Source organism: Polyergus mexicanus, unplaced genomic scaffold, assembly GCF_030449975.1.
Source record: "Polyergus mexicanus isolate NDT 795.1 unplaced genomic scaffold, iyPolMexi1.0 SCAF_1, whole genome shotgun sequence".
Classification (NCBI taxonomy): Eukaryota; Metazoa; Arthropoda; class Insecta; order Hymenoptera; family Formicidae; genus Polyergus; species Polyergus mexicanus.
In genome coordinates, this window is record NW_027223321.1 from 4,320,211 (window position 1) to 4,337,474 (window position 17,264).

Consider the following 17,264-nt stretch of genomic DNA (forward strand, 5'->3'; position numbering starts at 1 on the left):
CGTGCCATGTGTTCCGAGCGAAAACAGAGAGAAATAGAAAAGCGAACGAGAGAGGGAGATTGAGGGAGCAGCGTTGCTTGGGGGAACTACACCCTCTGCTTTAAGGGTGCAGCAATTGCGAGCGCTACTTCGACGATCGATCGCGCTCTCTCGCACGGTCTCTCGTACTTCGTCTAACTAAAAATGTAAAAACGACAAATGGCGAAATATATTCCGTGTTGTTTGTAAAACTTTATAAGGATTAAAATAACTGTGATAATCAGGAAGAAATTTTAAAGTATTAAGAATCGATAATTTTAATTACAAAATATTCTTAATGTAATTTCTTCAAGAATATTTATTTTTAAATTTTGACAATGATAGAATCTACGACGATATATTTCACTTTATAAATATTTGTGTGGCTTGATCACATCGAGCTTATTATTAATTTAATACAACACAGATATCTGAATTATTCTAGTCAAGATAATAATCACGTTAGAATATATATTGAAGATTTTATATAAATAAGTGAGTATATATTATAGTAATCCTTATAAATTCTTTATATTTAGCCATCCGATTAGTTAGCGAAAGACAATTTCCCAACGCGAGTTGCGAATTTATTCTTATTAAATGTCAACGCGGAATACAATCGAATTGAAACTCTCTCGCGTAACTGGCTCGAAAGTTACTTCGCCAAGGACATAAGCAAGGATATCTGTCCTGTGGGGCTCCCCGATGGGAAGATGGAGGGTGTTGCCAGGCGCTGCGTCAACCTCTCGCTCGGTCTCCCTCGAAAAGCTTAAATCGGCTTCATATCTCAGCCGCGCCCTCGCATCTCTAATCAGATCATTAACCTCGCGGTGCGTACGCGCATGAAAAGATTTGCCATACAAAAATTTTTGATCTTTCGATTTACTTTTTCATGAATAATGCGTCAAGAGAAACTGGTTTGATACTAAGAAAATGATAATATTGGATAAAAAATACAAAATGTATTCGGGAATAAAAAATAACAAGATTTGAGTTTTGAATTTCACGCGCAATCATCGAAAAGATATCTGCAAACATTTTTGTTTAGAAAAAGCAGTCGATCTTTTTAAATTGTGAAATTAAGCTTTTTTAAGAGAGAATAAAGAGAAGAAATATGTCTAATCCATAATATTTAATATTTTATTTGTTCGAAAAGAAATTGTAAATTTATAGAGAATAGAGTGGCATTTATAATTATAATTCAATTCTTATGTAGTAAAAACAAGATAAAAACAGATAAAGTCCGAAAGGAAAAAGAAAGATACTTCTTTTGCGCGAGTTTATCTCGCGAGAAGAAAATCCTTCTCGTCGAAAGTGAAGCTCTTCGACCAAGGCGAGGTCGACGAGAGAGCAAATAAATTTCCCGGCAGTACAATAGAAAGCTACCGAGGAGGCTACCAGAATGGTCTCAATGGCTCATTCAATTAGGATCTTTTCAACGGGGATTAAAATCCGGGAGCTTCCTCATGTGGACGCATCTGATTTGTTGTTGCAGGATGGAGGAGTCGTCGCGGAGCCTGCTGCAACAAAAGCACCGGGCCGAACAGCTGAAGCAGGAGAAAACGGCACTCACACTTTCCTACGAGGTAAATAAAATCGTATCTCGTCTAAAATTCTCTTTCGTGTGGAAGTTAAATAGCTCGCTATTTCTTTATTCATAATCTTTATCATATATCTCATTATCAAAAAAAAAAAAAAAAAAAAAAAAAAAATTAAATACAAGAGTTTATTGTATAGCGTTTAATTTATGAATATTGATTAAATTAACATTGTAGTTTACATATGATTTAGATTTTTTTATAAACGTCATGAGAAATGCAATGCTGCAACGAACTTATCTCCGGGATATCATCTCTTTGTCAATCAAACAGCGTGACATTACACGCGAGACAAACGATGTATGATAATCGCTGTTGATACTCGATCAGACGACAATCGTGTATTTAGGGAACATCGCGTATGTCGTCGTGGGAGTTCGGTTGACGGTGGAAGCCGGGTATGTCGCGCGCGATGACAGTCCCGTAAAAGGTTTCCCCTTATCCAATAATACTGCTCGCCTTCACGGCAACGTGCCCTTATTGTATTTCACCGCATGAGCACTCGGCCCGGATTGTCCCGAGCATTGTTACAAACGCGAATTTAGCTCGGTTCTCATTATTAAACGTCAAGTAGCATACCCTGTCGCGGCAGGCTTTTGTTCTCGTTTCGCGCACATCGTTTCGTATAATAAGGATCGAGCGTTCTATAATAATTTCTCTATCTCAGCCGCTTTTGTCAAAGATTTATATAACAATATTCTTTTTTCTTTTGTCGAAAAAAAAGTTTGTTTCATTATATTTTCTCTTTCGAAAGAATAATAATTTATAAATATGCGACTTTCAAGAAAAAATCGAGCAAAATGAAAAATATAATTCTAAAATAAATTATTTTATGAATGTATATATTTACCTTCAATATCTAAATTTATAAATTGCTATATTTAAAATTAAAATATATTTTTCTAAATTTGTATAAATTCCATTTACATTATATTGTATATCTTTTGTCAAATTTATTGTTATAATTATCAATATGACAATTTTATAAAGAATACGCATCTTCCACAGATAAATAATATCTTAAAAAAAAAAAAAAAAAAAAAAAAAAAAAAAAAAAAACATTCTGATCTCATTTTTTAATATTTTTTATATTCTTATCAATTTCAAAGTAATTTCCCTAGGTTAACCAAAGTTAAGAATGAATATATGGTAATCGTTGCAATATACATGATTCGCGAAACGAAACTATTCTAGAATCGATGCCGTCATTCTATTCCAAAAAAATAGCATCGATATAACGAGCTTCCCGCGTGCTCTCGCTTTTCGTTTCCGCAATTCGTGAGCCTCGTAAAGCGGGCGATGATTTTTGGCGTAAAACGCGTATGCGAAGGCATAGGCAATAAAGGGAGGAAACAGTAAACGCGGACGTTTATACTGCCGATCCTTACGGCACGCGCGCTATCTCGTTCACGGGCGGTTTGCCCCTAAAAGAGTCGTACCGTACCGAGGGTATTCTCTCTCAACGCCTCCCTCCCCCTCCCCCGCGATAACAGCAGTAGCAGCAAGGGGAACGAGCGAGCGAGAGAAAAAAAAGGGAGAGAGACAGAATATCGCCGTTCCCTACGAAATAACGTTTAATATCGATCGTCACTCGATCCCTGGGTTCAATGTCGACCCGCCATCGCCTGTCAGTGACAAGCCGCGCGCAATCCCTACGGGAAGCGATGTATAACGTTATATCTAAATGCACGAGTGTACGTACTTCTATCGTTGCACGCGAATCGGTGACAATCTGCGAAAAAATAGCCGAGTCGAATCGAATGACAGGTGAGATCCAATAATGGAGACGCTGAGAATTGTGAAATTAATTTTTTAAATGAAGAGAGAAATTTTGAGGAAACAACTAAACTTCAATTATAACATCCAATATGAAGAATATATAAAATATTGTAATAAAATTAAATATTATAATCAAATCAATTTTTTTCTCTCTATAAATTTATCTCTCTAGAAATCTCTTAAGGAGGAAATTCGATCTCTATTAATGAGTCCCAAATCAGCTGATTTTTTATTGCAAAAAAAAAAAAAAAAAAAATTTCAAAATCAATTCATTTTCCGAAATTAAATTATTTCATCAAGTAGAACGTACATGAGAATTTTGAAACGCTTTGTATTTCGAGAAGTAACGTACATCGACGAGAATTCGCAGAAGGCAGACGGTCTGCATTTTTTACTCCCCCTTAGACCAGGGAACGACAGAAAATCGTTGGTTTCCTCACTCGGTACGACGCGAAGGTGTGTTAGCGAGGGCCGAGTGTTATAAATCAGACACACGCACCCTCTATTAGCACCCCTGTCCCCGACAGAGGTCTCCGCAGCCCTAATTCAACGTTAAACTCCTTTCTGCTAATAACGGCCGGTTATTATTACCGCGCTCGAGAACGCGAGTCGCGAACGGTTCGCCGTCATCGCCGGTAAACAATGTGCTTGGATCGTTCGTCGAAACTTCTCCGACTTGTTTCCGCCGTTTAAAAACTCAAATCCTGATTCGAGGCAATAAGTAATAAGAGAAGCGAACGATCACGAGCCGCATCGAACGTAATTACTTCCATTCGAGGATGGAAGGAGGCCTGGTATATAGAAGTAGTGACGGGTTAAAGTTTTTAGAAGTCCCAGGTGCAAATTAAAACTCTTTATCCTTGATGATACTAAAAGTTATTAAACATTAAAAAAACATCTTCATCTTAAAAAGAGTGTATGAGCAATAGTGGCGTTTCAAAAAAAGATTTGAGAAAATATTCCATAAAATATAGAAACATTTTTCAAGAATAAAATTGGAAAAAGTAGAATCATATAATTATTATATAGACTCATATAATTGTTATTATATGTTTTTCATTAATTTCAAAAGCCGATAAAACTGATAAATTAATAAATATTTGTAAAATATAATTTTTAATAATTAATTAAATTAAAGAAAAAATAAAAAGCTGGATTCCTAAATGCATCTGAAGTCGTTATTCACATGTACTTTCACGAACGGACAATTTAAGAAGCAAATGGCAATCGTCACGAATGCCACGGCATAATTACATCGATTTAAGAATAGAAGTAAGAAGATACACTCGCGAATGTTCCAGGTATTTTAAGAATGGATAATTTAAGAACGGGTTCCCCGTTTTGTAATGAGACCGTTTGCCGAGATAATTGCGGAAACAATCGTTTTACTTTGAACGAAGTATTTAAATCTACGCGATCCGACCGGTCAATTTTTCTTCCCTACAGTGACCGAGTTAAAAACACGAACATGATCTTTAACACCCAGGAGCCAAGGAGCGACCACGGCAAGTGAGTCACTCAGGCTTGATAGGATCGAAACAATCCATTAGCGCTTAATTTTAACGACTGTCGGGAATTGAGCTCTAACGCGTGCTATAACGTGCGGGATATTTATGGAGCACTTCTGGCCTTCGTCGGCTCGCAATTTTTTACTTTCACGCCGAGATTATGATCATGTGTGAATGTGCTTTAAATAGGATTAAAACTACCGAATGTACACTCAATGGTGTTCACCGAGTAATATAATTTATGTCTTAAATTTATAGATCGGAAAATCTATAAAATCTTGTGTTTTAAAAATTAAAACATCCGGATGATGAATTTAAAATCACCTTTTATACTATATAAATTTTGATATTTATAACAAAATGCGATATATGGAAAATATCAAATAATTGTAATATAATTTTAAAAAAATATATTTTTATAATCTGATCTCTAAACTTTAGCTTCATATTTTTTTTCTCTCGATAATTTTAACTGAAATTTACTTCAGCAAAATATCCAGAGCTTCATCGTTAAAATGTTTAATATTTCGAAGTAAAACCTTATGTATATTTCATGTTCTAAAAGTACCAACAAGAATAATTATTATTATATTCAATATTAATTAATTAAACAATAATGATAATGTTGTATTAATGAACTAATAATAACAATATTGTAATAAAATCCCTAGATTATACATTAACATATTATTATATTGTCTTAATAAAATGTTACCTGGGAAATATAATCCTCTCACTGTTATAACAAATTCCACATTATATTAATCATTGTATATGTTATTACGTTGCGTTAGTAAAATATATTCTTATAGCTATAATTATCCTACGTTATTATATGTAACATTTCGTGTAATTGGAGACAACGATCGGATATAAATACGATAATTCTCGCGTGTCGCACACGCTTGCTTTGCAGGCACGCGTGCACCAGTACCAGGCGCAGATATCGAAGCTACAGCTGGAGAACGAGTCGATGCGAGGTCAGCTGCGCGGTCTCGAGGCAGCGTGCGCCGGTGAAGTGCATGCCGCGCTCGTGGCACGTCTGGCGACCCTGGAGACGGAGCACGCGGCCCTGGCGCGGGACGCCGACGCTCAGCGTCGGCAATACGAGCGGTGTCTGGACGACGTCGCCAACCAGGTGGTCCGCGCTCTCCTATCCCAAAAGGTTCATCGCTATGCTCTCGTTACCACACTTCCTCTCTCTTTCTCTCTCTTTCTGTCTCTTTTCATCCTTTCCGAACAGCTCGCATCCGCCGTTATGCGTAAAGACGCGTGCTTTATGAACTATTACATAGAATGCGAAAGAATCATGTCTTTAAATTTTGAAATTATCTAGAAAATTTGGAAGAGAAATTTCTGTAAACACATGGTTTTGGAAAGACTTTCTTTTTGCAGTATTAAGTTGAAAAAATACTTGACTTTGAATTTTGATTTTTATATAGAAGAGAAAAAATTCTTTTATTCAATTCTATTGTATATTTTATTTGAACGAACTTTGACGTCCGATTAATTTTTTTTATAGTTTTTTAGCATCCTATAATGTAATATCTAATCTCTCATTTATAGAGGATACGCGCTAATGTCGTTCGGGAATATTAATCCTTTGAAGACTCAAGGAGTAATGCCAAAAAATATGTTTTCGCTGATATTATATGCTATTCCCTATTTTAAGGAAATAAACAGTTCAGAAAAAAAGTACATAATTAATATATATCTTGATAAATATATTAAGCATTTTTTTGATACGAAAATAATTTATTAAATTAAACAATTAATATGTTTATTAATATTAAAATAAATATTTAAATTTTGCTGCAATATACAGAGACTAACTCAGTCTGCTATATTATTATATTTCGTCTTGCTTAAGTCGATCAAGCATATATTTATTTTTATCAGTTTCACTTAAAAAAACATCGTCTTAAAAGGATTAATCCGCCGCTAACATGCTTCTCCCTATCTGCTAATATGCTTCTTGAACAATATCACCGAGAAATATATCTGATAAGAGTGCTAACGGTCAGTTGGTTATCTTTTTAGGGTCTCAGGGAAGAAATAGGCGCATTGCAAAGACGTATACGAGAGCTCGAGGCTCAGAACCGAGCGTTGTCGGGACTCCTGGCGCAGGCTGCCAGTCCCGGAAGTCCCACCGAACTGATTCAAGGAATTCTTGAGGCTGGTCCGGCCGCCCTGGTGGCCGCTTTGGGCCTGGACCCCTCTTGGGTACCTTTATCGAGGCCGCGTTCCCTCAACTTACAGATACCCGTGATGGCGGCCACTAAGTGCCGACGCAACAGACCTCTTGGTATTAATCTTTCATTATGATTAACATTTTGTCTCGTAAAAAGTTAAGTGTATTTAAAATAGATATAATTAAATTTTAGATAGACCGCTTTGAAAATTTTGTTTATCAAATTGTATTAAATGCATGGCAGGATTGAATATAATCCATATCAAAAAGTGGAATTTAATATTTGCAACTAAAAATTAAATAAAATTGCAACTGCTAATTTCATAAAAATCCTCTATCAATCCAGATTTTCTTTTATGATTTCGTTTTTCGATTCGATATATTTTTCAGAATAAATTGCACTTTACAATCGCGGATAATTTATATTCTGTAAATTGTTGATCACATTATTACAAACGTCACATATTCCTAATTCGTACACGCATCCGAATTGTTATATAAGAAATTGAGAAATTAAATACAACCTATCCATAGTGGACTCTTAATTTTAATAATCTCTCTAAATCCTCAAGTTTCTCGCTCTTGAAATATCGATATTCTATTATGCTTTAGATGAAATTGAACATCAATAATGAAATACAATGCAACGCGATAAGATAAAACCGCGACATGCCTATTCGGAATTTCCTAAATTTTGGGGACTACTTGACCAAAACGTTCGCAGCGCAAAAACCCTCGGAGGAGGAGGGCAGCGAGAGTCCGGAGAGCGGTAATCGCGACGAGGGTTACTCGACCATGTCGAGCGACGTTCAGGGAGAGGGCACGCGTCAGGAACCATCCGCGCGCGGTCTCGAGGATCTAAAGGAGGCCACCGACGAAACTGAGGCCGATGTGTCGCCGGATGCGCGTCTCGTCGCCCTCGATGCCGGCGATCCGGACGTTCTCTTCCTACCTCTGAATCTCACGGTGGGCATCAATCCACGCCACAGTTATCCGCCGACCAAGGATTTGTTGCCGTATCAACACGTGATGCGCAGCTTCTCCGACAGTCACCTTTGCCTCAAGCTCACTACTACCGCGAATTTCACACCATATAAGCTGCCCAGTCCCATGGGCTCGTCCTCCCTTCTACTGGTAGAGGAGGAGGGTTGGGATGCCGAATACGTTCAACAATGGCTCAGGTTTGTTCGCGTGTAATTGCTGGATTATGATGGCTTGATTAAAGAAACAAGGAGAGCGGAATAAATAGAGAATATAAGTCTCCTTTGATATAAATTTTCAATTCTTTTTAGTGTTATTCGACTATAGTGCTTATATAAGTATGTTGCTTCACGTGTCATTAATTAGGTTAACATATTAATAAAAAATTCGCAAAAATATTTCGAAGATATATGCAAATTATGTTCACGTATTTGTTTATAAAATTCGCGTTACGATAATATAACAATGCACGTATTTTACGAAACCAATCCAGTCGAAAGAAATCGTATTCTCTTCTCTGGAGTCGGTAGATTACAGACACTCGTCGATTGAACGTGAAATTGATTAGATCTCTGCGCGGATTTCAGGCTCGATGACAGCAGAAGCGCGCAACAGCATCGAGACCTACTCGAATTGGAATACGACAGAGCGGAGCTGGAAGATTGGAGCTTCTCCCTGTCCACGGAGGACCTCGTACAAAATGAATCCGCAATGTGGAAGGAGCAACCGGCTGCTACAAACACGCCCGCTCTGCCGGCAATCAAGGAGCATAATCTCCTGGAATTGGAGGAGGACGCGAACGAGTGTCTGTGGAACGGTGCGAGCTATCTCGCCGATAGAACCGGGGGAGAACTGGTACGTTTATCGATTGCACGCGATAACGATAGAGAGTTTTGTGACGCGTTTGCTTAGTTACCGAAATAATAATATTACTTACATGGCAATTCTAATTCACTAAAGTTTAATTAATTCTGATGAATATAAATGCGCATACTATATTGTTTCACAAATCAACTGTTTATTATTATAATTTTTTCAACTAATATTTAATATTGAAAATATTTGCTCAATTATTAATTGAATAATTATTTTTGCTTGCTTATTATTTTTTCAATTTTTAAATTGTAATGTGATTTTTTTATATTTTATCAGAAAAAATATAACAAAACATCCAAATTTGAATTATAATTATAAAATCAACCTTATTTAATACGTTTGTGTTTTTTTTTCCGAGATATATCCTTTGCAAATAAAAAAACTTTCAAATGATAATTTTCTACTTCCCATCCTAGGTCGCGCTTTTAATGGATGCGAGAGCGACGGGACCCTGGCCATACGCTTCGAGTCCCGGTGCGTCCTGGAGCAGCGAGGAAGGGGTCTTGGAAAATTCAAGCAAGCGTTCATCAGCAGCGCTGTCCGGCTGCAGCGACGATCCCGATACTCCGTCAATCGGCACCGACTTTACTAGAGACTTTTATCGGCTAGTAAAGTTCGAGAGTACCAAGAGCTTAGCTAGTACATCGTCCAGGAGCGGCAGACCGCCGCCGGATAGAGAACAAGCACTTCAAAGCGTCTTATCTTTTATTGCCGAGCAACAGATGTATCTCGCGGAATTACCGAACAATCCCGTGGAACCGCATAATGTCATGTCTCACTCGGCCGAAGGTAGGCTCTAATTATATATAGTATCTATAAATTATTAGCAATATAATTAGTCGTATCTACTATTAAATTCGAAAAACCACATTATCCATTTCTCATTCGAATTATCATCGACATAATTATAATAAGAAAAGATAAAAACAATTGAAAAGTATTGTTTAATATAGCGATAAAAGACTGCGAAATGTCAAATACTGAAAAATATTTAAAGAAATTTTGAACGCGGTAGTTACAGAAGTGGGCACTAACAAAAATGATTCCGCGGGAGAGACAATGGTCATGGAAATGGAAGGATCATGCGCCCAAGAAAGTAGCGGCAATACCGGAAACGCGATCGAAACGAGCAGTAACGATGAGCTACTCGATCAGATACAAGTACCACCGTTGGCACCTGAGGAGAGGATTGTAAGTGCCGTCTCGTGTAATGGCGGCATCTCGTATACAACGGTAGCGCCGTCGGAATTGGGAGCCGTTCCCGAGGAAGATGAAGAGGTCGCGACTTCCTCTACGCCCAGTACGGTTGTAAGTTCTTCAAATAATACGCGAGTTTACGGGAAAAAAGAATTTTCAAAGAGTAATTTGTACAATTATTTATATTTTTTTCTTCTGTAAAAAAAAATAATTTGTTCACCCATACGAAACCTTGCTGGTATTTATTTTGCTTAATTATTTTAATATTAGTTATCAATATAATATTTTTTTAATAACGCTGTGATAATATCGGATTAGTATTAATTTATATTTCTGTATTTATAAATAAAATCAATATTTTATTTTCTAATAAAATGCCTTGCTGTAATGATTGCGAAATATTCACACAGGTAAGTCCGGCGCGAGCAACTCTTTTCGTGGAGGGTAGGGATCGAACATTAAGTTTTCACGAGCGCGCCACATCCAAAGATGTTATAGACGAGCTGAATCGTATGATTCGGAAGGGTGAGGATCACACTACCGCTATCACTAATAATGAATCGCAGGTAGTGCTAGAGAAACTGGATCTCGCTTGCTGCTGTCCGACAGGATGGGTTCACGTTGAACGCGATATTGACTTCACCGACCCTAAAGTAAGTTACCCGTCGAAATACAAAATCCTCATTTCAGTCATTAATAAATTTCAAATAAGATAACTAAATAATAATGCATTCGATAAAATAACTATTTGTTCTACTATTTTGCCAATTTATTGGATATAAAAACACATTATTAGTTACTAAAAATTATCTATTTGATGAAATAATTATTTTTGCATTAAAATAAAAGATTTTAAAAATATATTGCTTCACTTCATTATCGCTATGTTTTTATTTTCACACGAAAATGCAATTATACTTCCGTTTAGGCCAGAGCCAATCTCTTAGATGTGATGTTAGCAAGCAGCGAAAGTTCCTCGGCGACATCGAGCAGCGGTTCGGCGGGCAGCGATTCGGGGGATGAACCACCTGATTACCGCCACTTGCATAGATTACATCGGTACCGACGACAAAAGAAAGGTATTTGTCCCTGGGTGGTATCTATTCTTAAGTAAACACCTTTATTGTGCCGTTTCCGCGCATCACCATTCACCACCTTTTCACAAAACTCATAATTCTTAACCTTACACGATTTTTATCAATGTCAATGTCTAATGCTTTCTATCGATAACCATTCTTTTACGCTTTTCTTTTGAAATTTTCACGAAATTTACTAATCGTTAGTGCTGAAAGCTTGAAGCTAAAGTATTCGATTAACAAAAATCTAGCGTACATATTGCCTATATACAGAATATCTAACTTATCATTTTATACGCAATTCAATTTGATAGATAAAATAAAAATTGCTACACTGATTTTACATCAGACAGATTTTAGTTTATATAAGAGCTAATATTTTAATTCTTAATAAATTTCGTATTGTTCTTATAAGATTTACATATTATGTGCTTTATTCGAAAAAAAAAAAAACTATTTTATCATTATTAAATCCCAAAGAAAATAGATCCATAAGATAATAAATTAGATATTCTGAGACGTATAGTCATATATTGTTAAAGAAAACAACCTCAATATGACTCTTTAAAGAATTCTGTGGGTGGTGTGTGAGCAGCGCTTGCTTTCCTAAGCTTAAGATGGCAACACGTCTACACTGTTACACCTTTCCGCATTGACACACATTCGAAACTGACGTTGCATCGTCACACATTGTGTCATGCACTCATTTTGAGGTTTTATTCTTGTCTACTCGATACTAGCAATCAACACGGTACAATCACAGTACAATTGACGCTCGCGCCTAGTAGCTCTTTTGCTGTACATAGCCTTTTCCATATTTTCTGTTCAGATGGTAGCTCCTACGCGGTGTGCTTTGATTGTCACAAGAAAAGCTACGTAGTTCGGCTTAGTGACGATCAATTTCTATAAAAACGACATGACCAATTGGGAGGAATACATTGCCGCGCCGGGGAGCCTATTTCGGCCTGAACTGAACCAGTGTACGCCCACAACGGACTTATACGATTGGTTTATGCTAACAGAATTATTAACCGACAAAGAAAACGTTCCTGGCGTAGTGCCTTCACGCAATTCCAACTCTCTTCTTCTCGCTTACGTATATTTGCGTGACCTATTTGACATACCGTTCGAAAGTCTTGTGGACAAAATACAAGAGTATATTAAGTAGAAAAGACTATTGATAATATATATAGAATCAAATGAACATATAAATCAAATGGCATAGAAGGAGATTATTGTGTGTAATTAAACATAGTGCAATTATTTAAATGTACTAGTTTTATGGATAATCAAAGAGAGATGTGTGTGTGTGTGTGTATATAACTATCTTTCTAGAAAAGTGCAAATATAATAAAATTTAAAATATCCAGCAAAGACTTTTAGACGAGAATGCAAATTGGTGTGCAAATGTCATTTAATGTTTTTCCAAAGTAAAAAAGTACAGCGCAATATGAGACAGATATGAACGTTACGTGTATCTCGTATTATAAAATGGAATAGTTTATCACACATGGAATTGCGTCAGGGTAGATCGAGAATAATTACTTTCTCTCTCATTGTATTGCGAGCGAATCGACAATTTTCAAATCTTATTGGCATGTGCAAGACCGTTTTAGCATCTTCATCTTCCTTTCTGACCGCTTCATTTCATTATATGTCTGACTATATTTCATCATTAATCTCGTCGCACTAAGGATCATTTTTAATTTAGCAACATGAAATTAACCTATTCAAATGGATTCCTTTTTCCCGACTTCATGTAACATGTAACATGTTTAATTACATATTAATGCGATTTTAATTAATTTATCATTTTTGAGCGAATCATAATCATGTCATAAAGTAGATTGGACAAATAACGTGCGACAATTTAACACAAAAAATTTGTCATAAATTAATTACATGCAAATTTTAGAACTTTAATTCCTCAAATTGATACTTTTATAAATATAAAAATATATACATTACTGGTCATTTTGCACAAATAATTCAATTGCCATGTTTCAACTTGTATTAAAAAATTTGTGATAATTTAAACCTTAAGCTTGAAATTAAGATAAAAAGAAATTTTTAAGAATATTTACATGACTTTTGTCTATTATAATACATCGTACGCGCGTACAATTTGTCCGATTTACATCGTCCATTCGGTCGTGCACCCGCCAAATGCCTAAATTCCGAATAAAAAAAGTCCACGGAAGAAAGAGGTGTAACCGGTGCGGTGAAGCGATGGTGGAAAGCGATAGGCGAACGGATAGAGGAATCGTAAAAAAGAGAAAGAAGGAAGAGAAAGAGGATGAGAGAGAGAGAGAGAGGGGGGAGACGTGAATACGTGAGAGTGCTAAGCCGAGCTACTCTGTGTCTGCTAGAGCCGGTATAGAGAGAAGAGAGAAAGAGAAAGAGCGCAAAATCGAGTCGATCGAGTGAAGTCTGAGAGCAGCATCTGTTGACCCGCTGCTGTGTGCCCTTGGTTTCTTCAGCGTCGGCGGTCCAGGCGCACCGCGTCCTCCGGTTGCCATCTATCTGGGGCTCGTCCCGGCCATCGATCATCGGCCGTGGCGATGACTTCTTCGTGCGCTACGGGGACAAAGAGCGCGAGGCGGTGGCCTCCTTCGACTTCCTCGACGAGTTCGTTGCGGCAACGATGGCGGCCCCCTCCTCCTCCTCGCTCGGCTCGGACGGCAGCCCCTTCGACCTGGATGATGATCTGGCGCCGTGTGTCGATCTCAACAGCGACATCATGAAGCTTTCGCCACTTTAGGAATGAAATATCGGGCTGATTTCATAGAACGCACAACGATTTCCTAGATGCGCGCGCATAAGCCTTTTCTAAGTAAAAAAATCAATCCAACTGTCTTAATCCTTTTGATATCGGAAAATCTAGCTTTATTTTAATTTTTTTTTTTCGACGAAAATTTTTCTTATTTCAAATGTGTTAAATTCTCTATTTTTATATTTAACATATGTATAGAAATGAGAAAATTATAATTTTAAATCGAATTTCTTCAAAGTTTGAAAAAGAATACCGCACGATAAAGGCTCGCGAATCTATTAAATGCAGCATCATGGTAAGTTTGCTTCATAATCACACCAATTATAACGAATCAAAATGACGAACCACTTAGTGGTCTGATTCTATTTAACGCAGTGAAAGGTAAAACAATAAGTAACTATTCGCCACCGATTATATTATTCTTTCCTCATCGACGAAGATCAATTATTTTGAAATATTAGGCCAATCGTTCACCACGTGAACGCTATTCGTTTACGATGAATAATAAGGACGAAACATTATTCTACAATGTTTTCGATGTCACGTTTCGAGTCTTGAAATTTCGTATAATCGTGTGGATTTTCTTTTATCACATGATATAATCGAAAAACTCAAAACGTCGCGTGTCGAAATAAATTAACGGTTTAAGACAAGTGTTTATCTTGTCTTTTTTTTCTGCGAGCTTCCTCTTACTTGAGATACAAATAATCCTATAGTACAGTCGAATGTAAAACAGAAAAATGAGAAATCGATGAGAGTAAATTGATCCAAGCCAGATCCAAATTGGATTCAGATTCCTAGCTTTCCTAGATACAGGCAGAGTCCTGTTTGGAATTCAGCCTGCAGATCGGATTAAATAGGACAACGTCTATCTCTAATATCCGTTTTCAGCATGCAATCCAAATACATAAATTTTGTGTTACATTCGCGCTGTGCTTTGGTTCGCTAAATAAAAAGGATCTACTAATGGGTATGTGCGGATAAATATTAGTCAAAGAATTAGCGATAAGGATATGTAAGTTGTAGTCGATCTGTGACAGTAAAATAACGTGTACGGCGGGCACGAATCGCCACAATTGGAAGGCCCTCGAAGAAATGAACGCACACTAGCGTCGTAAATATAGCTGTAATCTTTTTACGAATATTTCGGATATTGTATATCACGGTTGTTACAAAGAGCAAGATCTTTCTGATAGCTTAAAAAAAAAGATTAGGCGACAAGATTCTTTTATAAATATTGGATTCGTCAGGAAATATGTTATGCATAATAGTTGAATTTCTTTTCGTAATGAATTAAGAGACGTAATAATCGTAATAAAACAAAGATTCAATGTTTGATAAATTATAAATCCAATATTTTATAATTAGGATTTTTTAAACTGAGAATTAAATAATTCCGACAAACTCCGCGAATTTAATATTTGTGAAAAAAACTGTGGAGAAATTATTTAATTGGCGCTAAACTGTCAGAGATCTTGAATGTGATTAAGAGAAACGTCGTTTCCATCGAGGATGGTGCATTTTAAACGATACAGGTTGTCATTGAATAATTGTGATGACTTCCGAGGAAATATATGTCGCAGCGCGGTCACCTTCCAAAGTGAGCTTAGAGAGCGTAGACTAAGAGGTAGTTGTGTCGATTTTTTATGAACCGTTATCTATTTTATACTCCTTTACTCCCTCCTCTTACCTTCCCGTCGTCAATCGTCAACGAGCGTCGAAAGATTCGCGAAGATCGTTAATCGATCATTCGATCTATGCGCGACGAACTATTTTCTTCTGTCCTTAGAGATATAAAAACGTAAACGAGCCTGTAAATTTCGCTTCCGAACTTTGTAATATAATAGATTGTGAGAAAGAGCGAAAGAGAGATAGAAAAAGATAATCTTGCGTAGAGAAAAAAAATTGACAAAATAATGATTATTTTGTCGGATGAACGAAAGGGGCAACTTCGGTGCCCCTTTCGTACGAAAATCGTCGTTTCGAGGCGACTTTTGAGTAATGCGTTTGGTCGAATTATAGACATAATATCATTAGTGTATACGTATGTTTAAGGTAACGATAGAGATCAAGATTATTTTACACGTAGTTGTATACCTGTATGACAAGAGTACGAGGATCAATATTCAAGGTGGTGAGGAGGCTGCATGGACTTTGAAAGTTGTCTTATATTTGCTCGCATTGCTACTGTTCTAGTCAAGCAAGTGAGACCATCAATTCATTTTAACAATCTTGTCAATTTTATCAACACACTACATTGTATAGTGTATTGATAAAAATGTATCTCCTCGTTCATTGAACAAACATTGAGATATAAAAAAAATATTCGAATAATTTGAAATGAAATTTAACCCACGGAGGATCTCATCCGGACTCTGTGATACATTTCATTTTCTTTCAGATAATATTTTGCAAATCTTGAAAATAATAACTTAGGAACTATTAAATTATCTTTGTGATGTCTAATTAATACCTTATACGATCATGATCATATATACATATATTACACTGTTATTATTTATTAAATAAGATGTAGATCTATTAAATGATGAGAAAATTTCATTAACAATTATGTAAAAAAGAATGTATTTTCTAATTTATGCCGATTAATCAATGCTAATTAGCGGCTATCTTAACACGCAAGATTACTTCCGATAAAATACGCTGTTGCTATGCTAATTTAAATCAAGAGAAAAAATATTGTAATTTATTTATTTTAGTCATTATATTTTAATACTAATAAAATGCAAAACCGGTTGTAAAAGAGAAAAATTTTATTTCTAAGGAAACAACTTTCGTCCTGCAGCCTGAAAATAATAGACTAACGACATAACTTTAAGATGTTTGTAAGTTTTACCTAGGGACCGTAGGCCCCACCTTTATTCCCGGTCGCAGTAGCAGCAAAGTCAAATGAAGAGAGACTTTTGCTGAACGACACGATGTACATAGTATGTATTATAGCTCAAAACGCAGATGTAAGCAATCCTCTCTTGAACTTAATAAATAATGACAATATATGAACGTAAAAAAAGCATTTGTCACTTGAATTGTTGTCGTTTATGTTTATTTATTGGTGTGCAAAATTGGACATGCAATTTTATTGCGCAGCAACAGCAGAAGCAATAGCGCAGCAATAATAATTGCATATATATTATATGTCGAAAACGATGAAAGAGATAATAAAAGCCAAGACATGCACAATACAATAGTTCAATATAGTGTAAAGATTTTAATTTTAATTCAATATAGTAAAATTATGTTCTTTTA

At 36.3% G+C, this 17,264-nt stretch overlaps 1 protein-coding gene across 7 annotated transcripts in view; it reads left to right on the top strand.

Moving 5' to 3' along the window:
- LOC138932219 (uncharacterized) overlaps positions 1-17,014 on the top strand; it is a 197,583-nt gene extending 180,569 nt beyond the window's left edge. For 2 of the 7 annotated variants that reach the window (XM_070293831.1, XM_070293886.1), the window contains 10 exons: positions 1,514-1,604; positions 5,820-6,068; positions 6,944-7,208; positions 7,819-8,275; positions 8,663-8,930; positions 9,368-9,740; positions 9,967-10,259; positions 10,559-10,801; positions 11,077-11,227; positions 13,705-17,014. In XM_070293831.1, the coding sequence (XP_070149932.1) occupies positions 1,514-1,604; positions 5,820-6,068; positions 6,944-7,208; positions 7,819-8,275; positions 8,663-8,930; positions 9,368-9,740; positions 9,967-10,259; positions 10,559-10,801; positions 11,077-11,227; positions 13,705-13,985 (2,671 nt within the window). In that variant the 3' untranslated portion in view covers positions 13,986-17,014. Of the gene's footprint in view, positions 1-1,513; positions 1,605-5,819; positions 6,069-6,943; positions 7,209-7,818; positions 8,276-8,662; positions 8,931-9,367; positions 9,741-9,966; positions 10,260-10,558; positions 10,802-11,076; positions 11,228-12,053 lie in introns of all 7 variants that reach the window. The other 5 variants (XM_070293840.1, XM_070293849.1, XM_070293858.1 and 2 more) reach the window with 5 other exon arrangements.
- The last annotated feature ends 250 nt before the right edge of the window (positions 17,015-17,264 follow it).